Below are 22,488 nucleotides of genomic sequence, written 5' to 3' on the forward strand. Positions count from 1 at the left end.
TATCTACCAATCATTTAACCATGAGAATGAGATCACATGTATATGATAATGATATGATTATGATATGTTTTGGGAATTTCTTTTTAATGATGTACAATAGTCATGATTATATATATATATGCCACATTTCTTCTTTATCTTCTCCTCTTAATTATGGCTGCAATTAATTAATTATACTTAATCATTATATGTAATGTTCTTTCTTTTTAATTTTTTTCCTCTATGTACTAAATTTAGTCAAACTATATGTATACATTTGCATCCAACCTTCTTGTTTTTTTATTATTATCAGATCAAAATCAATGAAAATGATAATATATAATTACTATGTCAAGCAAACTATAAATAGACTTTTATTTTTGTAAAAAAAATTATTTGAAATATTTTCTTTTTTATTATTAATTAAATAGGGAACACACGTCACACATACTTCTTCACAAAACTATGACAATTTTGTAAATATGTAATAAATATAAAACATTTAATATACATAATCAATATACACTTTACACAATTATATAGGATTTGGAAGGACTAGCTCACTCCCGAATAAAAATAAAATATTTAAAATGTATGATGAGCTTTATTTCTTTTGTCTTTTTATTTTTATTTTTATTTTTTATTTTTTTGGATTTTCTATCTTTTCAAAAAATAGGAGAATGAAGTGAAATGTGCTGAGGATATAAATAAATCTTTTAGAAAAAGAAAAATAATTTCCTTTTTGAATTAACTTAAAAATTAAAAAATAGAAGGATTTATGAGCTCAGCAAAGAGATAAAAATTGTGATTTGCGAGACAAATTGTACTGTAGATGTACATTAAAAAAAAGACATAATGATTAAAAAAAATGTATTTGGGTTTTGGGCTTTTTGTTCATTTTGAGACTGCATAAGCAATTATGAAAATAAAAAGAAGGCCCAAAATACCATAGTTTTGCGTGTAAAGTGATACGGACTGGCATCCAAAGCTGCAATGAAGAGTCTCTTTACCTGTCTCTGAATTTACTGAACTACCCCTACTATACTTCTGGTTATTACATTTGTTGCCACTCTTTCAATTTCTTTTAAAAGCTGAAATGAATCGATCAAGACCATGAAAAGGCTCATCTCTGTCTGTATATAAAATATATGCCTTATTTGGTGTTTTTACCTTGTCGTTGGTTTCTTCACCTTATTTGTTTTTTACTGCAACTGCCATTAGTTTTGTTTCTTCTGTTGGCTGCTGCTTTATCTTTGAGCCTACGGTTCTTTTTGAAACTGCAAATTTTAATATTGACATTTTTTTATTATTTTTGGATAAATAAAAGTTTAATTAAAACCCATTTTGCCAAAACAAGAAATTCAAGAATATATAAGAGAAATCATATAAATGATATGGGAAATAGTTATTTATGTGATATTTTTAATTTGTTGTAATATTAAAAATAATAAATAAATATTAGGAAAAATAGTTTGAATTTTCCTTCCGTAAGTCCATTGACGTACCATAAAGGGACTACTCTCCCAAAGTTACAATTTTCATACTCAAGACAGCTTGAACTCAAGACCTTTGATTAAGAGAAAAAAAATTTCAACCATTCCACCCCAACTAACATTAGTGTATAGAGCCAATTTCTTTTTAAGGTAAATTGAAATTCAAAATTTTAAATTAAAACATTTAAATTCACTTGTGCAATGTTATTCTCAATTCAGAGTATTTTTGAATTAATAAGATTGTCTATCAATATAATTTTTAAATAATTTTAATTTAGAAACGATCTTTAATTTAAATAGTTTCTAAATTTATTTAGCAATGGATTTAGCTCATTTAGAAACTTAAAATCCGTTTCTATTTTTTGTTTTTCTTGTAATTTAAATAGTTTCTAAATAGATTTATCTTTTTTTTTTTTTTTTGAGAATTAAATTGATGATTTCTGAGTAAATGTTTTATTATCTCATCATATAAGATGTTATATTCTCATTTGGAATGATTAATCAAAGATAAGACCTTATGCTACATATTAAAGTGAGAATCAAGATGTTTGCAATTGATTATATTCCCTTACTTTCCATAATTATAAAAACTTTCCTAAAAGCAAGTTTATCAAGTCAAGATAAAGACTCTTATGGATTTTGCAAACACTTTGTCTTTGCATAATCTTCTCTCTCACACACACACATTTTACAAGTCTAGAAGAGCAAGTAGGAGAGCTTTGCTTTTGGCAATCAAAATATGATGCTGCCTTCACTTTTTATTTTGAGTAGTTTAATCAAACTTTAAGGGACTTTTGTAACAATGACTCAAACCCAAAGACCAATGTACCTACCTAGTTATTACTTTCCACTAATCAACACTCTAGCTTTGAAGATTTCAACTTTTTTTTAGGAATTTTCAAATAACTTATTTTCCATTGTTTGACTGTAATATTAAAAATTAGTTAAAATATTAAAATTTTTGACTTATAAGACCATAAAAATATCAATAATAATAGAAATTTTGTATTTAAAAAATTTTATTGTTAAATATGAGAAGAATGCAAATATATATATATATATATATATAAATTATGAAAGTCATGGTGAACGGTAACTAGTGGCAATGGCTATCGATAATTATTAAATAAAAAAATATGAATTTATAAAGTTATAATAAGTTTGTCAATGTTCGAAAAATATTTCTCTCTTAAAAATGAAAAGTCATTTTCCTTTGATCAAGAAAATATTTTCCGTTGACTTATTTTCCCGAAAGCGCCCAAACAACAAAAAACTATGGAAAATATTTTCCTGCAAGTTATTTTATGAAAACATACGGAGCTTTAATATTTGTATATATATACCTAAAAAAGTTTTTATATTTGTTAATCCTTTTTTTCATATGTTGAACTCGAATTTCTTTTTTTAGATCCATCAATCTTACTTGATTGTGAATAAAAATTCTTTGAAGGTAAAAATTATTTGTATTATAAGTTAACTGATGAAGAAATAAAAGAAATAAGTAGAATAATTATAATAATTAAGAAATGGTAAAAAAATTTAAATTTCTTATAAGTTATTCTATAATTTCTTTAATACCATTGAATTTATTATGCATACAAATAATGAAAATCATATAAATTATAAAATTATATATGAATCTTTCACGAAACTAATCATTCAGCTGATTCATTAGCAAATGGTCTCTCTTTTGACCTCGTGGACTTCATTATCTGAATTCTCCGTCTGTTAGGACTCGAGAATTTTCGGATGCTAACGTTATTGTGTGTGTGTTTGTGAATGTGAATGAGTTCTAGCATTCTAGCTTTCAGAACTTGGAACAAAAGCACTCCTCCATTGTTGTATTTAAGGGTTGCAAGCAATAAAAATATCCTCAAACAGACAAAGGAAAACTGTTTGTCTCCTTTGAACAAAGCCGACATGAAGCATTCTATATTATTTAGCTTTTCTTTATTGAGAGAGAGTTGTGATATTCCTCTGCATATTTCTCCACTCCGTTCAAGCAGCGGATCCAACCCAAATGATCAGGGGGTCAAAAAATAATTTTACATAATTATAGTTGATAAAACTAAAATATATTTCTTTTCAAAAATCTTTTACACTGAGATTTTTTTTTTTGGGGGGGGCCACAGCCCCTTTGGCCCTAGCCTGCGTTCGCCCCTGCTCCATTCCTTGAATGGACAAGGAGAAACGGACCACACTTTTTAGGGGTGGATTGAACATTACGAAGGACACATGTCATGCATGCTGACTATCTTTTAATACAAAAAGTACCAATTTTATAAGAATGGTCCTTCATTTTCATTCAGCCTCAAAGGCAGGCATGGCCATATTGCGGTTCCGGGAACCGGAACCGTCGGTTCGAACCGGCCCGGAACCGCAACTGGAATCGGTGAGAACCGGAACCGGGACGAACCGGAACCGGAACCGGAAAATTCCGGTTCGATTCCGGTTCCAGCAAATGTGGAACCAGAACCGGCGGTTCCATAGAACCGGTCGGAACCGGAATGGAACCGCCGGTTCTCCGGCCGGTTAGAACCGCCGGTTCGAACCGGTTCGAACCGGCGGTTCTAGCCGTTGTAACTGTCAGATTTTTGTTTTTTTTTTTTTAAAATTTGTTGTTAAATGTCTTAATTACCCCTCCCAACTGTCATAAACGGCTACATAACGGCTAGTTTGAAGGGTATTTTTGGAAAAATGAATTTTTGGATTTATTATAAATACCTCATTTTATTTACAAATTCATTACAAAAAAATCTCAACTCTCTCTACTTACTCTCTCTACAATATACTACACTCTCTACTTACTCTCTCTACAATATACTACACTCTACTCTATATTATTCATTTATTTTTCTCTACTCAACATTTATCTCTTATTAAGGTAATTATTCTCTCTAATTTTTTTTATTCAATTTTCCAAATTATATTTTATTATCATATAATGGCAAGTGGAGGAAACTCAAATTCGGGTAAGGGCAAGGGAAAAATTGGAGAATCATCTATCCCTACAAACGACATCTATGATATGATTCCCGACCAATTTAATTTTGAGGGTTTTCCAAATGAAAATTTGGATATTCCAACTCAAGAATCCGAATTTAATGAGCAATTTCAAGAAGATGAAGAGCAAGAGCAAGAGCAACGAGCAAAAATTGTTACAAGAGCAAGACAAAGTTCCGACATATTCTCTATTCATTTCACAAAAAAATTCAAAGGTGAGAAAATGTATGATGTAATTTGCAATTATTGTGGAAAATCTTATAAATTTAAACAAGCGGGCGGCTATGGATCATTTTGGAAGCATTTGGAGGCAAAACATCCAACAAAAATAGGAGTTGATCGGTCTCAACAACAAATTTCCGGGTACACTTCTAACCTTTCTTTATTTAAATATTCTGAAAAAATACAAAAAGAAGAATTAGCAAAAATGATTTCTATGGAACATTTATCTTTTAGTTTTGGTGAAAAAGTAGGTTTTAATAATTATTGTCAAAAAGCTTTAAATCCTTGTGCTAAAAGAGTACCAAGAAATACAGTAAAACGAACTATTATTTCTTTGTATAATAAAAGAAAAAAAGAATTAGAGCTTTTATTTTCTCAATTGAAAATTCGTGTTTCAATTTGTTGTGATGTTTGGAGTGATCATTGGCAAATGCATTCTTATATGGGTATTACATGTCATTGGATTGATGATGATTGGAAAATTCAAAAAAGAATTATTGGTTTTCGTGTTTTTGATGATAAACATACTGCAAATAATATTTATAGAGTAATTGTTTCAATTTTAGATGAATATAAGTTGAAAAAAAAAATTTTTTCAATTTCATTTGATAATGCTTCTGCAAATACTAGATCTATTATTGAACTTAAAAGAATTTGTGAACCAAATATTGGTGGTAAATTTTTTCATGTAAGATGTGCATGCCATGTTTTAAATTTATGTGTACAAGATGGTTTAAAAATTCTTGATTGTTTTATTTCTCCAATTAAAAAAGCTATTTCATATTTATGGACACATCCCCAAGTAATGAAAAGTTGGGCTAAATTTTGTAAAGAAAATAATAAAAGACCAAAACGTTTTCCAAGGGATGTCCCAACTCGTTGGAATTCAACATATGAATTACTAAACGAGTCTTTTTCTTATAAAGAATTATTATGTTTTTTTGTTACTAATAATATTGAGGATATTAATTTATATCCACAAAATTGGGAGATTTGTGCAAAAATTTTAGATATTTTAAAAATTTTTAATGATGCTACCTATAAATTTAGTGGGGTTTATTATCCCACATCTAATTTATTTTTACCTATGTGTATTAATATTGTTACTGCACTCCAAGAATTTCAAAATGATGATTTATTAAAAGATTGTATTTTTTCAATGAAAAAAAAATGGTTATCTTATTTTAAAAATATACCACCTCTTTATCTTGTTGCTATTGTATTTGATCCTAGATGTAGAATGGATGTATTATGTGATTATTTGACTATTTATTATGATGTATTAAATCTTGATGTAGAAGATAATGTTAATATAAATGTAGTAATGCATGAAGTTAAACAAAATATTATGCAATTATATAATGAATTTATTCAAGTTTCTAGTTCATCTACATCTACTTCTATTTCTACTTCTTCTCAATCTAATATTCCACAATTTTCAACACAAAGGGTAAGTGGTGTTGGTGTTGCCCAACAAGTTTTATTGCAAAGACAAAAAAGAACAAGGGAATCCAATTCTATTTCAGAATTTGATAATTATCTAACAACTTCTTTTGAGTTTGGTGATGATTATGCAGATGCAGATTTTCCAATTTTAGATTGGTGGAGTCGTCACGCAAATACTTTTCCAATTCTTTCTTTACTTGCAAAACAAATTTTAGCAGCTCCGGTCTCCACTGTTGCGGTTGAACAAGCTTTTAGTCAAGGAGGTAACATACTTGATGAAACACGATCTCGTATGACACCCGATTCATTAGAAGCACAAGCGTGCGTGGATGATTGGACCAAAGCCGAACTAAGAGCCCAAGAAAATCCAAACGAAAATGAAGATTTATTTGATTTATACGATGGGTCCTCAACGGGAACATCAACCGGTGGTGCAAATAGCGATTAAGGTAAAAGGGGTGACATTGATATAAGGTAAGTAAGAACTACGTGGGCTTTGATTCCTCTAAACCCCAAGAGGATACGTAGGCAACTTAATTTTTTTTTTTTAAAAAAAAAATTAAGTTCAAGCCCATTTTTTTTTTTTTTCAAATTATGTTCAAACTTAAAAAAAAAAAAATTCAGTTCAAATTTTTTTAAAAAAAAATCATTATGTTCAAACTTAAAAAAAAAAAAATCAATTCAAATTTTTTTTTTTAAAAAAATCATTATGTTCAAACTTAAAAAAAAAAAATCAGTTCAAATTTTTTTTTTAAACCGGTCTTAAAAATTTGAAATTTTTTAGGTGTATTTTTAAATTTTTTATGTTCAAATAATTTTTTTTTTAGTTGGTCTTGATATTTTAAAATTTTTTAACAGTATTTTTAAATTTTTTATGTTAATATAATTTTTTTTTTTAAACCGGTATTAAAAATTTAAAATTTCAAATTATGCGATTCGCCGGAAAACCAATCGGAACCGTCGGTTTTGTAATCGGATCGGAACCGGAACCGGAACCGGAACCGGACGGTTCCAAACCGGAACCGGAACCGGCCAATTTCGGTTCGGTTCCGGTTCCAGCTTTTCTGGAACCGGAACCGCCGGTTCCGGAACCGTGGCCATGCCTACTCAAAGGAGATTTGGCTCGTAGTATCCAATTGTTATATTTTTAATCTCACCAAGTAAAATTCAGAAATTTAAATTAATTAATTGATACAACTCTCAACCTTTAGGCCTGGATTAATTAAATTGGAAACCCTATTTCAATCAAATCAATTAAAGAAAGTATTGCATTAAAGCCGGATTAATTACTCCCTGGTAATATGATTCAGATACTGGTGATTTACACAGAAACAAAATAATGTGATTTAAAGATAAATGTGGTATATTCTAAAAGATTAAAACATTATGTTCTTTGAATGGTGTATTACAATATTAATTTCAAGAATCTAAGTTTCAAATCTCATAGTTGCTCCATCTTGGTAATAAAAAGGTTAATTGCATTAGCATTTAATTATGTGTTTTTGATTAATATGATTTTGCAAATTTCTTTTATATAGAGTGGCATTATTATTAGAATAAAATTATCAAATGTCATAATTTGCCAGAAGGTTAAATGTATTAACTTTGGGAGCAAATTTATGTATTAGGTCAATTCAGAAGAGAATCTATTTTTAATATTGAAATTGATTAAAATAAAGGAGTAAGGACTAATCTACCCCTTGAACTTAAACACAACATAAAATTTGCTCAAAAATTAATTTTTTATATAATTGGTCCCTTGAACTTGCACCAAAAGGACAAAATGCCCAATTTTTTAAGAGAAACTTTTTTAATAGTTTTAACTAATAAAAAATTACTTTAAAATTTAAAATTAGAAAATAAAAGTTATTTAAAATATGATAATAATTATAAAAATTTACAGTATTTGTTAAAAAATAATATAATAAATATTTGATTTGACAAAAATTATAGAATTAGAAAAAGATTTGATTATATTGAAATATTTGGTTAGAAAAATATTTATTATTTTTTTATTTGATTAGTTGTTTAATTATATTTGATTTAGATAAAATATTTAATTTATTTTTTAATCATATTTGATTTATTTAAATGAGAAGAAGAAAAATAAAGGATTTATGAGTCATTCCTTAAGAGTTGAGGTATGAGATTCTTTTATAATAAAGGCACATCCAAGAGATGGGCCAGCTGTGTTGTGGAGCTCACTTCTACGGTTCTACCAAATTGTCTAAACATACCTTTTCTTACTTTTTACAAAAACCTAATATTAATTTTGGATCTTATCAAATTATCAAAAAAAATTTAGAGTTTGCCAATCATGCACTGATCTGATTGGTCTTCTCACTTATGTGAGAAGTGAAAGGTCTCGAGTTTAACTACTATGCCTACGGTGTAGTCTGCAATATTATTTCTGTCCGTAAAGACCTTTATTGTATTAAAAAAAATTTTGGAGTTTTTTCTGAAAAAAAAAAAATTATCAAACACTACTTTCCCTTAGACGTCAAAATCATTCCTTGTAATTGGTGTTAACAGATCATATAGCGCAAATGGAATTCTCTAATCTCACTATTTCCACTCCATTTGTTATAGAAGAAATCATGTTTCTGCAATTTTCTAATATTTGAGATATGGTTGGAAAAATTCATAAAACGAAAAATATTTTTTTAATTAAAGAAAATTAACTCATTATCCTTCAAATATTGGATGAATTTCTTTTTTTTTTAGAAAAATCAAACTAGAATTTCATTAATTGAAAACTTTATACAGATATGTGATACAGATCAATACATTTCTATATTTTTGTATAGGAAGCCTAACAATAAACCACTTACATAAAAAAAAAAAAAAACACAATCTTAATTTGAAATATCTGATCTAGTTGACAGAATATAATATTTGTGTCGTAGGCGATCGCTTGCTCCACTTGGTGGCTATTCATGGCTACTATTTGACTCCATGATATTTTTACAAGTATGATATAATTACTTTTAAATTTCTTCATTTTGTTGGAGATGATATTTGCACTTCTTTCTATATAACTATCCAAATAATAAAAGACGCTAGACAAAAAATTACCATAATGGTGATAATAATAACTCAGAACTAGACTGATGATAAAATCGCAATATATGGACAATAATAAATCTCAATAAATGGATGATAACAACTCGTATCTGTAAATAACTTAATTCATAAAATAAATAGAGGAAAACTTATCTTGAAGGCTTTGAACTTTCTAAGTGAACTCTTAAATTATTATTTTTAATGATATTGATAATTGATTTATCTCTTTAAAAATGACCTAGTTTACTTTTAAATTTTCATATGTCAATGTTAACTCTTTAGAGATTCAAATTATAACTTTTAATGATATTGAAGACTAATTTGACACCCATCAGAAATACATTTACTATTAGATTTTTACCTTATAAAAATATTAATGTACTTGGATTTCCATCACAGAGTTCAGTATTTCAAAAATAAAAAAAAATAAAAAAAAAGAAAATCCCAACCACATTTTCTTTTTAAAATGGCTTATTTGCCATTAGATTTTTGCCATGTCAAATTAATAAACTGTCAATATCTATTTAATTTTCCACCATAAAATTTGTGTCTTTCTTCTAAAAACAACACATGAAAAAACATGTAAAGATCTATTATTTTTTTTTCGCTATATGATATAAACACCGTACACAATAACCACACAAACACATTAAAAAAAAGGACTCCATAAAAGTCCTACAAGCTTGTGTTGTCATATTTGGCATTGGAAATGAAGTTGACTACCTTTTCCATTTTGCAACTGTTACTGATTAGAGTAGGAACCCTCCAATTTGCAAATTATATACATCAAATAACACAATTCTAGTTTAATGTTTCTATTATTTGATGTGGTAAGAACTCAGAGACAAATTGAACAATTTCTGCTAATCAAGTGAATTAATTGATCTTTCTATTTTCCGTAAAAGATATAGGAAGTAAGTGGTCTCATGTTTGAGTTCTCTCCACCGGAAATATTATCAATAATTTAGTGAATGTTATTCTAAGGGAAGGGCTACCTTAACTGTGTAACCCATAACATTATTCTGGTCCGTTAAACCTCCCATGTATCAAAAAAAAAAAAAAAAAAATCTAAAATATGTTAAATTAGTTCTCAAAGGTCAGTGAAAATATAATTCAAGCATAAATATAATTAAAAAAACTTAACAAAACTAAAGGGCGTTCCATTCATTCTCAATATTATTGAAAATAACAATTTAAAGAATAGATAAATATATTTTTCAAAACTCAAGATAATATTCTTCCATATTTCTCAACTTATTACCAGAGACGTCTAATTCGGTTCAGGACTTAGTTACAGTTAACGCTCTTTACCCTTCCTTGTAAGTGCATTCAGTGAAGATCGAACCCGAGAGTTCTTCCTACATGTCTAACCTCCGCTGAACCAACTGAACCACAACCTATAAGTAATTTTGTTTTAAATCTTAAACATGAATAAAATCAAATTTTAAAAATGCAAGTTAATTATCTATATGAATGATTGCCTATAAAAAAATTCTGTTACCTTTGCGGTTGCTTAGAAAACAATGATTACTTTACTTCTTCCAAATTAAATTAGAACCTGAATGATGCTGGGTTCCAGGTTAAGGGGACAAAAACATAAAATATGGTCGTTTACAATGAACAGAGATGGTTCCTTCACTCTTTTGGTACCGAGTTAACTAAGTCTACAATCCCGGATAAAGTAAAACCGATAAAGTAAATTCAAGGATGACTGGTGAAAATAAGCTCCCTTTGCTCTAAGACCCAAAAATGGCTATCACTGCCCTAATTAGATTTATAGCTACCTATTACAAGAAGGCTGGACCACAATTTTTAGCCTTAAAAACTTCAACAGATGACATAGTGCTATCTATATCCACAAAATTCACGACTACATGTTAAGAGTTAATCTTTTTCCATCAGAAAACAAATGCAAAACCTTCTTTTCCCCGGACTCCCGTTTGGAAGTAACTCTGACTCATGACCAATGCACATAGAATAGTCCCTCCTGTGATCCACACCATGCCCCCCAACTATTGTGCTGACCAGATTGGAACTCTTCGTATCTTTCATCTTGTAATCTCACATATCCTGCAGATGAGTCGAATATTCAAATTAACAATCGCAATATATACTCACATATCCTGCATAGAAAAGGAAAATTATAATGAATAGGATGCAGAATGGATGTACTCTCGGATCTCTGCCAGCACCCAGTTGAGAGGACTGAATCGGAAACTTTTTCCTCATAGAGTAGCTCACCGGACTTAATACTCCAAAGCCGTAAATTGCAATCCTCACCGCCTGTGAAAAATGCCAAACAAGGTCAGACTTGAGAAATTTTAAGAACATATGAGATAAATTGGAGTGATATAAACCTGCCATAAGAAACCTCTCTGACTGGTCAACGGCAAGCTGTAAACGAGAATGAGAGTTCACATTTCCTTCGTAAGATTGAAGTTCCCCTTTAGTCATTCGATGATCATAAAGCTTAATCTGCAAGGGGAGAGAAACAAAAGTCCATGAATGAAGTTGCTTCACAAAATTTAGAGAGCGGAAAATGATAATAAAATAGAACTACAGACCACGATAAGCGAGCAAATGACCTATATAGAACTTGGAGATAATCCAGCAAGAGAACTGCTCAAGTTATTACATACATTCTCTGAGTAAAGGAAGGGGGATTTTTACAGCTCAGATGGCCTAGATCTCTTTCTCTGAGTATTGGGAGGGGGTTTTTACAGAGAGGGCCTCCAGATCACTACTGGATAGCTTTATACCTTTACCATTAAGCCAAGGCATTTCAGTTTCTTTTTTCTTTTACTATCTCATTGTTGCTATGATTTTTGCGTTTCACAGAAAAAACAAGCATGAGAAAGATAACAACCTGCCTTGCTCAAAATAGTGAAAATCATAGAAAAATTTGATGCGTTTTTAGCTCAAACTTCACGGGAAAAACGTGGACTTTTACATAAGTTGAACAAATTTCCACCAAATCTAGCAAAAAGTAATCCAAAACCTCGGCACTTCTTCACAGTGGAAAAAGTAAAGTTACTTGTTCATTTGCCTCCAAATAATTTAAGTGGCAGCCATTGAAGATAGTTCAGCAATGAAATTCTTTCAGCTAAAAACTCCAGAATAAAAAAATTGAGCATTTCCAAGTCAAGAGTGAAGAAAATGAGATATAGACCCAAGATCACTCATGGATAAGTAGTAAAGAAGAATTTAGTGGGCATTAGAGGCTTAATATATTATTTCACCACTAACGTTTCAATCAGTTGAGCCCAATTTGACTTTCATACCATCGATAACCCAATTTGGTGTTTAGCAGTAATTGCACCCGAAAAGCTAGTTAGGATTACGTTTAACAATAAAATATGGTAAACATGGGACCATAAGCATAGCTCGAGCACAGGTTCACTTAACAATTTATACAACTTTCTAACCAACCTCAGCTCCCTTCTAACCAAAAATCACCGTTTCCCTTTTTTTTACACTCCAACTACCACTGCTAAAATCTCAACGCCAACACTGTTCTCACCAAAAATGAAACTATAATAAAAACATAAAATACAAAAGCAAAATCTTCAATTTAGATAAATACACCACCATCACCTGGCTACTTAACTACCATTTCCTTCATCGACACTCATTTTTATGGCCAAGTTGACTCAGTCCCAGGTGGTTTACTTTCCTCAATCTCTTCAGCTATGGAGGACACTTGAGAACTGGCTCACTGTCTTCTCCCATATTTTTCTCCAGATCTTTAGAGCTTCAGGTCACTTTTTTCTCAATTATGGTTTAGGTCAACTTAAAGCTTTGGCGAACTTTATTACGGCTTTAATTTTCACTTCCATCATTTCAGTGGCTTCAATTTCAAAGCTGTTCCTTCTCAACCTGTAGATAGTCCATCGACAATTTGTGGGCATGATGAGAGAGAAAAGATAAGATGGTAAGAAGTAGAGGGATGGATGTGGGCATCTGTCAGTTTGAGTTTTATTGTAGTACTGGTGGCATGGAACTAGAAGATTTAAGATTTGAATATCAATTCAATTCAATGCTTACATACCATTGCCTCTGCTCATCTTCTCTATCTTCTGCTTTCTTTGGCTGTTAATGGGTAGTTGTTTCAGGTTTAAGAGATACTATAGTTGTCATTTTCCTAGTACAACATTCTTTCATTGATTTGTGGTGGTTTTGATGGCTCTTGTTGATAGTATTCCTAGAGTGGATTCAATTTCACATGGTGAAAGAGATGAGGATGAGGAAAATTGATTTCAGTTGTGGTTTCATAGACTTTGATGGATCGCAAATGAAGGATAATAAATGGGTTCAATATTCTGTTTGGTTGCCTAGAAAGGAGAATGAAGAAAGGAATATGAATTTTGAATCCATATTTTTTTTTTTCCTGTCGATTTTGATCTAGAGTATTTGGACTTACTGGAGAGAGTGAAATGGGGGTATTGATACAAATAGACTTGAGTTGACCCAAGCTCCAGCTGTCATGTTTTATATTTTAGTAGCTTTTGGGGTGCAATTACTGCTAAACATCATAATTAGGGTACCACTAACACGAAGTTCAAATCAAAGTGATATTGCAACTGCTCAAAAAGTTCATGGCGAAATAGTATATTAAGACAGACATTAGACCTTCTCATAGATGCATACAAAGTGAATGGTTACTCTTTTAGCATGTCTACAAAGGTTTGATCCAAAATAACAAATCCTCCCAAATATACAGATTAAATCTGTCCATACATGCCTTCCAGTCTTAACAAATTTGAGGTCCAAATATCAAGATCCAAACTGTATGTTATGCATTATAGTTGTAACTATCTAAAAGAAAACCACCATCCCCAAGGTTATTGGGAAAAAAGAAATTTGGAACTGTTCCTTAGCTGTTCTGTAATTTTTATTAAAATAAAATAAAAAAAGCTACAACTTTGAGATACAGCCATGAAAAGATTCCAACTATATAGTTGGCCTTGCAGTTGAGACAGATTTTTCAAAATAGATCATCCTTGATGTTAAAAAGACGATTTGGTACCATTTTTAGCTTTTTCAAAGTTTTTATGGACAAGACATATCAAATATACCTTAAAAACAAATTCTTACGCTTTCAACCAACATACTATAGATAGTGTTCCCCGAAGCTATAGTAACAATGTCAAACAGACCTTATTTATATTCCAAATTCCTGGAATCAGACACTACTAGCTAAATCAACAAGTTCAATGGAGAAAAGCCTTTAATCAATAAGATTGATGCATTAACATTGTAAAATTAAAACCAAAACTAATTATTGTAAACTGTAGCAGAACAAATTTGCAAAAAGCACACTCAAGAGTTTAAATGAAAAATGAAGACTAACCGATCCATCCATGGAACTGGCCAAGAAGTACTGGTCATAAGATCGAAGTGATACCAAACTGGAAGTTCAAAACAAGGACAAAACATGTAAATTAAAAAGCACAAGACAAAAAGTAGAAACAAATAAATGTTTTAAGGCCTACTAACCTGCATATTGACGAAGGCATATAAAAGGTACAAGAAGGATATACGTTTCCTCTGACCTGGAATAGATCAGATTAAGGTCAAGCACCATAATTATATGTATATATATATATAATTCCAACCATGATCAAGCTGTATTCATCATGCAAGGTTTAATACATTGCATGTAAAAACCACCATAATAAAGAAAAGAAAGAAATGTCAATCTGAGAAGATCTAGGTAAATTACTAGAGAATATAACTCCACAGATTAGCCTCTTAATTAATAAATATGAAAAGCACCAACTGTAACACAAAATAAAATTTAGCCCTCAAAAAAAGATCATAGGATACGCGTACCATTTTTTACAATGCAAATCTGTTTACCAAGATGGATTTTCCTCAGGCTTTATTTGACACTGTAGAAATTGAATAATTGCCCTGTAATATTGGTAGTTTGGGACAAAACCCAAAAATTACACTTTCTTCACCCAAATATTTCCCACTAAAATTCCAAAGTTTTCCTCTTTTCCCATTCTCTTAAGAAAAAAGAAAAGAGATAAATCAATTATGAGGTATTTATTATTCTAAAATCCAGCTTCCTGATTCTTTTTCCACGATTAAATTTAATAGTTAATCATACATCTAAAATCGCAAAACTCATAATTCAGCAATGACAATATGCTAAAGAACCACTGCATCATCCACTGGATGTTGTTAAAACTGAACCACATACATAGCAATTAATTAAATGTCAAATTCAAAAGGCCATAAAACATTTTTTGCAGATATCTACTAAAGAAGAAAAATACTCAGATTACCATGTAAAAAATCTTATAACAATTTTTCCCCCATTCTTAATTTAAAAGGTATCTATTTGTTTTCAACGCAAAGATAACTGACACCCGACCAACTATACTGCCACTAAAGCCCATCCAATTTTGGTTCTATTACTTCCTTCAGGTGTCCTGACAGATTCAAAAGCCAATTTATGTAAGCAGATACAAGCTGAAGATTTTCAATAATTTTGTGTGTCCTGGCTTCACCTTAAACTTCACATTGGGAATAAAAATGACCAGCTTTACGTTTTAGTACTTCTAAAAGAAATGCAATACCTCAAACCACTGTTTACTAGAATTTTGATGAAATTTGCCCAAAGTTGAATGAGGTATTCTATGTCTAATGAGTCTAGCAGAAAACCCTTCTCGGTTTTCACGAACATCAACAGTCAAAATTGCTCCATTTCTTAATCCACACAAAACAACATTTCCCTGTCACAAAAGAAAATAAGAAAAGCTCAGCAAATTTTCCACATTTCAAAGGAATGAACATGTTATTAATTATAGCAATCAATTCAGTTCTCAAAAAATGCACCCTGCATTACATGAAAGCTGGACAAGATCATATCGTATCTGAGAGACATTCAAAGGTATAATTTATGCATAGTCACACACCGGCTATGGATGTGCGTTAGTGCACCTAATCCTTGGGGGAGAAAGAGAGACGAACAGGAGAAACTAATAATATTTTCAAATACATTTTAATTTTGGACTCCGAAAGATTCCAGTGGCAATCAAGCAGCTATAATTTCTAGGCATATTTACAGGCAAGATCAGTTTCAATATTTTACAGATGTAACTAACACATGCTTCCTATGTATTTTCCTACTCTTCCTGTTTTCCCCCAGTTTCCATCTTTCCTTCATTTTCTTTATCTGCTTTTCTTCTCTTAGCGTTTTTTTTTTTTTTTTTTTTTTTTTTTTTTTTTTTTTTTTTTTTTTCTGGTTCCCAAAGGAGAGTGGCACAATGACAAGTTGAAACTATGACTTCCTACATAACCCAGCTGTTGAGCAGCCACTGAATCATACCCCTAAGAACCTTCCTGATTATGAAATCTTAGTAATAATAAGAAGAAAAGATGAAGAATCATATGAAAAGTTGGAGCTGAGACGGTATTCTGACATTATCTTCAACACTTTCATATCAGCCATTCTATTAGATGATGACTCAAAACATGCTAAAACCTAGGAGATTAATTAAACAAAATAATTCCCCTATGCACGAGATGACAGCCATAAAATTCGCATAATACTATTTTAGGTTCTTGTTCTCAGATGCATGTGAAAGTAAATTAGAACAGAAAACGATATTTCAATGATTATTTCTCTTCATCATAATTTTCAGATGACCAAAAACAATCTTCCTTGTTTGGAAGAAAAGTTTGTGTTGGGGCAAAGTTTCCAAAAAATCATCCAAGATGGCGAGCTGAACTGGTTTAGCATCCAAAGAACGAATATTTCATATTGTCCTTTCTTATTCCATTTATCATTTTGGAACAAAACATTAAGAGCACCTTAAGCTAGAATAGTAACTGGCTATTGCAACTTTGGAGGTGTGATCTTGCTCACATTCAGCCTTTCAAGTGGCTAAATTGAATAAAACCCACGTCAAAATCCTCTAGCTTCTCCACAATTCAAACTAGTTTAGAAGGATTTTTCTCCCAAACTAGTTTAAACTAGTGATCCACAAATAATAGAGGTTGATGGTCTCAGCTGTTCCATTACTTGATGTAATTAGGTTTTAAGACACTGCAGATAGATGATGAGGCAAATTGAACATATTCTTTTATTTATCAGCCACTTGAACTTTGTATATCGTCAGTACAAAGGAGATATAAGTTCAACCATAAAGTTCACACACAAGATTATCAGGCAACTTAATGAGTCTAGCAACACTAAATAATATGAATATTACCGACTGATCAAGCTGTTGAGCTAAAACATCACTTTTACTTCTACACATCCATGTTCTTGTTCCTGTTTCCAAATTTATCAAAGCAGCTCCAAGGTTGGTTCCTAACAACCAGAAACAATGAACAAATTAATATATAAAAATATCAGATACTCCCTAAATCCAAAACCTGGACAGGTTACTATCCTTGTTTGCCAATAGAACTCTCATGTTCATTAACTTAACATCATCTCCAGTGACAAGGTGTTTGCCCAATGAAGGAACCACTCACTTCAAATTTCTACTATGTATAGTGAAAATATAGATGAATTAACAAGTAGTAGTAAAAATGAAATCTTGTTTTTGCCTGTTGGTCTATAGTTCAAAGCGGTCAAAGATATGTTGGGCCTAGTTACTTCTTGGTTTAAGTAGCACCAAAAAGGGAAACAAGCCAAATTTAATATGTAGGAATTTAAATGCAGAAATAGCCTTATTGATTGACGTCGAACTGAAGTGGTAATCCAGAACAGTCTATTGCAACACAAAAATAGAGCACGATTAAAGAAATAAAATAAAGATAAAGTACTCACCAATCACCACTTGATTTGAATTTTGGTTGAAATCTGCAGTCCAGATGGTGCAATTGAAAGATGTAATCTCGCGCATTGATTGCCTTAAAGGAGTCCTCGAATAAAGATCTAAAGGCTCAATAAGGTTAAGGATACAAACAGATCCACCAGATGTCTCGGATCCAAGAGTCGTTATTCTGTTATCTTAAATTAAGGGAACGCAGCTTCAAAAATTACTTTCATAACACAATTAATGAAATTGTATTAATATGTTACAATAATTATGTTTGTGAGTATGTGTGTGTGTGTGTGTGTGTGTGTGTGTGTGTGCCAACAGCAAAAAGTACATATGCAAATTAAACAGATAGAAGCCATGAATCAAGTAGATACAGAAAAGAAGAAGCTTATGTAAGGAATAGGAAGAAATCTTATCGTCCAAAGACCAAACTAAACCAGGTACACAACATAAGTGAGTGCCAACTAATCCTAGGGAAACCTATATACTTCATCACTTGTAGACTTCCATGGATGTAGAATGTAAACCTCTGAAAGCAGCAACCAGCAACCAACAACCAAGCCCCACAGGTCCCAAACAAGAACTAAGGCACTAAGCAAGCTTAATAGCAAGAAAATTTAGCAATGTATTAATAAACAAACTAGTTACACTTGCACATCAGAAGAGCATGGTGTAGGAAAAGGATACAAGGCATGCTGGATCGTAAAAGAGTTATCAGCATAAGGAGATTGCTTTACAAATGGTTTTATAGAAGATATACTTGATGGCATTTGTAGTGAAGCTCCTGAAGGACGCCAAATATCAAGAGGAGGTTTCCTACACTCTGCTTTGATTTCTCCAACTACAGGTCTCACACGATCTGGAATGCATTTTACCCCATTATCAAAATGTTGTCCAACTTTTCCAACTTCAAAAAGACTGCGAGAGCACCAGACTTCAATAGAAAGAGCTGGTAATCGATAATTAAAAGAAATCGTCTATGATGATTTTGAAACATCACAGCAATTACAGATGCAACAGGAATCATAAGAGGGAGGGAAGTTAAACCATACGGCAATATAAGTACAAAATAATAGTGAGCTAATAAGACATAGCAAGAAATGGTATCACTCAGTTCTTAAAACTAATGGAAGTGAACAAATAGAAATCATCTCCAAAATGACGACAAAGTAAAAGACATGCAACAGAAGTTATGAAGTAACACAGCCATTAGGTTTTAAAAGGCCAGTAAAACTTGTTTCGATATCCTCCAAAGTTGGCACAAGACTATAGACCATTGAGCCATATTTTGACAATGTACTGTACTGGAAAAAGGCGATGTAAAGAACATACAAAATAGAAGTTTCTGATCTAATTCCACAAAATATGTTATGGTTCAATTGAACTCTAGGCAAAATGCATATTTTGCAAAATATTACCTCCAATATACAAAGTCAACTTCTATTCAGGATTATATATCATTGTTAACGCTCTGGGGTTCACACATATATTGGACAAAGGTAATGTTAAACATCATAAATAACCAAATGTCATGATCAATTGATTCTTGAAGAAAACCCAAAAGATGCTTTTGTGGGAATAAGTATTTGATGATTAATATAACATTATAAATAATGACTCCATATAAGTTTCAGATTTTATTACCCAAACTATTTCATGCTTCAATTGAACTCTAGACAAAATACATATTTTGCTCAGCATTACTTCCAAAACACAAAGTCAACTTCTATTCAGCATTATATATCACTGTTTGCATTAACACTTTGAGAATCACACATTGTATTGCTCCATAACCTCAATCACATATATATTCAGCAAAGGCAATGCCAAGCACAAAAATAACCAAACATCATGATAAAAAATAGATTCTTCAAGAAAACCCCAAAAGATGTTTTCATGAGAATAATAATCAATAATAATATCAAATTATAAATAATGACTCCATATAAGTTTCTGATTTAATTTCCCAAACTATTTTATGGTTCAATTGAACTTTAGGCAAAACGCATATTTTGCCAAATATCACCTCCATAATTCAAAGTCAATTTCTAGTCAGGACTATGTACCATGATTTGTATCAACACATATGGAATCACAATATTGCCTCATAACCTCAATCTTCACATTTGTTTTCTTAAAGTATCACATGGCAAAAGTAAGTCAGATTACAAATTTATTACCTCAAGGAACCACTTCTACTGCCTGTTATTAAAACATCGACCTGAGTTTGACCCTCTGGTGTGAGTATATTTATACGCATCTGGTCTAAAGCACCATCACCTTGTTTTTGAGTCCCTTGATACTTCCAAACCTTCAATGCAGAAGATGATAGTAGTAGTATTAATAAAATATACATATCATACATGTAATATAAAAAAATATTATTCAAAAAATTTAAAAAATTTATTAATAGTAGTAATAATAAAAAAATATACATTCACCTTCAAAAATAAAATAATATACATATGATCATGATAGTATAAAAAAAATGATTATTTTACATTTTAAAAGCATTATTAAAATTTTACCAAAGAACCAACTTTCATCAGCTAACAGCTATTAACAACAGCTACTACCAGCTACTAGTAATAGCTGAACAGAATAGGCCCTAAGAACAAAGGTAAAGAGAGGTTATTTCTAAATATTAATGTCAAGACTGACAAAATTTGCCAATGACTTCAACAATAGTCATCCAATTGGAAGTAAAATAGGACTGCATGTTGTATTCTAAGGCAATTTTTCACAATACGTTGTACAACAGAAATACCTACAAGCCAATTTCAGGAACTCCCTAGTTTTTTAATGTTTAAGCTTGGGATGCAATTTCAAAATGATAGTAACCACTAATCTAAGGGAAACATTCTAAGAAGATACCATCTGGTATGCATGTGCATATTAAAGATGGATACGGGATGATATCCTAGTTATGCACAGTTGCACACATTTCTACAAGTTCTAAACACACTATTATATAGGAAATCCTAGTTAGTTCCTTTCACTCCTTTCAAAACCTCAATCGAATCCTAAATCAAGCATTTTAACCAATTTTACCAGAACAATAGTTGAATTATCAAATATATTACTCATGTTTGAATTTATCCATGACTCAAATTCACTAACAAAATATAAACCAATAAAAGAAATTACACAGAAAATTATAAGCCCATATGCTATCAACTTACCATTGGTTGGGATGCTTGTGCTTTTAATAGTTCCTCTACAAAGCTATGCTTCCCTTTATTGAAATTGATTATGTCCCCATTCAACTCCCTACCTTGAAGGAGCTTAGAAATTCTTACTCTCGTTCTCCTACAGGAATTGCTTGCCTGAAAAGAAATGAATTCAAATAAGAGCAAGAATTATTGCAATATGTTAGTAAATAACCGCAAGAAAGGCAGAAAACAACCATAATATAAAAGAGAGAGCAATAATCATAGCTATTGAATTAAGAAATTTGATACTAGGCAGAAAAAAAAAAAAAAAAAAGGCTCCTTATATATAATACTGACCTGGACAGGCTGTGAAGATGTTTTTGCAGTGTTGTTGGTAGAAGAAGATGGACGCGAAGAACCTGGAATTGGGCCTTTGAGAGGGAAGTATCTGTTCTTCTCCGCATCATAATAAAAACCAGGAAGTTCTGCAACAGATAAAATATTAATCAAAGAAAATTTTTAAGTAATGAAAAAGAAAAAATCGAATCAAGAGCAAGAGAGAAAAACCTTTTGGCATTATACTTCTAAACAATAGCGAGAAACTGTTTGTCCGGTGATCTTTGCCTTCCTTTTAGGAATAGAAAGCGTATATGTGTGTGTTACCGAGTGTGTTTCTGAGCATAGAAGCATTGGCAGTGAAAGCAGAAGGTTCGGTGCAAGTCAGTCAGCGATCGTTTCTGAGTCCCGCGGCTTTATATTACCAAACCTCGTGGCTCGGATCATACCTGGATTAAAGTTCAAATTAGCCCCTAAATTTTTAGATTGTAGTCAATGAGGTCCAATTTTAAGTTTAGGGGTCGTGACTTGTGACTTGTGACTTGTGACTTGTGAGGCACTTGCAAAATCATAGGGGATAAATTATCTTTATTTAATATTATTTCGGTTACATTATTTAGTCTCCCATCCGATTTTTATCAAAAAAAATATTTATTAATGGCCAAAATCAAGGGTTAAAGGATAGACAAAAAATTTTAATTCTAAAATACTTCAATATTGACATATACTTAATTTAACTGTATCTTTTTCTTGTTTTCTCCTTCTTTTCTTTTAAAAAAAAAAATAATTATTTAGTCCTTGAAGTTTGACGAAATTAATCACTTCATTTTTTAGTTTAATAAAATTATTATGACGTCTCTGAATTTTACTTCCACCTTACTATATACACCTTACTATATAGTCCTTCTGTCTAAAAAAAATTAATTTGTTTGTTAAAGGGTAAATTACCTATATTTTGGACCCACACCCATCTTTAACCTTTAATATTGCATTTTATATTATATTTTA

The 22,488-nt window shown here is 31.1% G+C and overlaps 1 protein-coding gene across 1 annotated transcript; it reads right to left on the reverse strand.

Annotated features, from left to right (window-relative positions):
• Positions 1–10,816: 10,816 nt before the first annotated feature.
• On the reverse strand, positions 10,817–21,876 carry LOC105629060 (Transducin/WD40 repeat-like superfamily protein). The gene is made up of 13 exons (XM_037636525.2): positions 21,712–21,876; positions 21,502–21,629; positions 21,175–21,318; positions 20,173–20,303; positions 18,680–18,910; positions 17,998–18,173; positions 17,432–17,532; positions 15,794–15,949; positions 14,703–14,758; positions 14,557–14,614; positions 11,564–11,681; positions 11,379–11,489; positions 10,817–11,276 (listed from the first exon to the last, which is right to left on the reverse strand). The coding sequence occupies exons 1-13, from the start codon at positions 21,719–21,721 to the stop codon at positions 11,164–11,166; spliced, it is 1,533 nt and encodes a 510-aa protein (XP_037492453.1). The 5' UTR covers positions 21,722–21,876; the 3' UTR covers positions 10,817–11,163.
• Positions 21,877–22,488: the final 612 nt, after the last annotated feature.

Source organism: Jatropha curcas, chromosome 10, assembly GCF_041381405.1.
Source record: "Jatropha curcas cultivar XTBG-Jc1 chromosome 10, XTBG_Jcur_1.0, whole genome shotgun sequence".
Taxonomy (NCBI): Eukaryota; Viridiplantae; Streptophyta; class Magnoliopsida; order Malpighiales; family Euphorbiaceae; genus Jatropha; species Jatropha curcas.

Coding starts and splice junctions, on each gene's coding strand:
- LOC105629060 (XM_037636525.2), bottom strand. Junction 11,682..14,556: donor CCAGTTCCATGGATGGATCG/GTTAGTCTTCAT, acceptor CTCCCCTTGCAG/ATTAAGCTTTATGATCATCG. Junction 11,277..11,378: donor GTGCTGGCAGAGATCCGAGA/GTACATCCATTC, acceptor ACTCATCTGCAG/GATATGTGAGATTACAAGAT.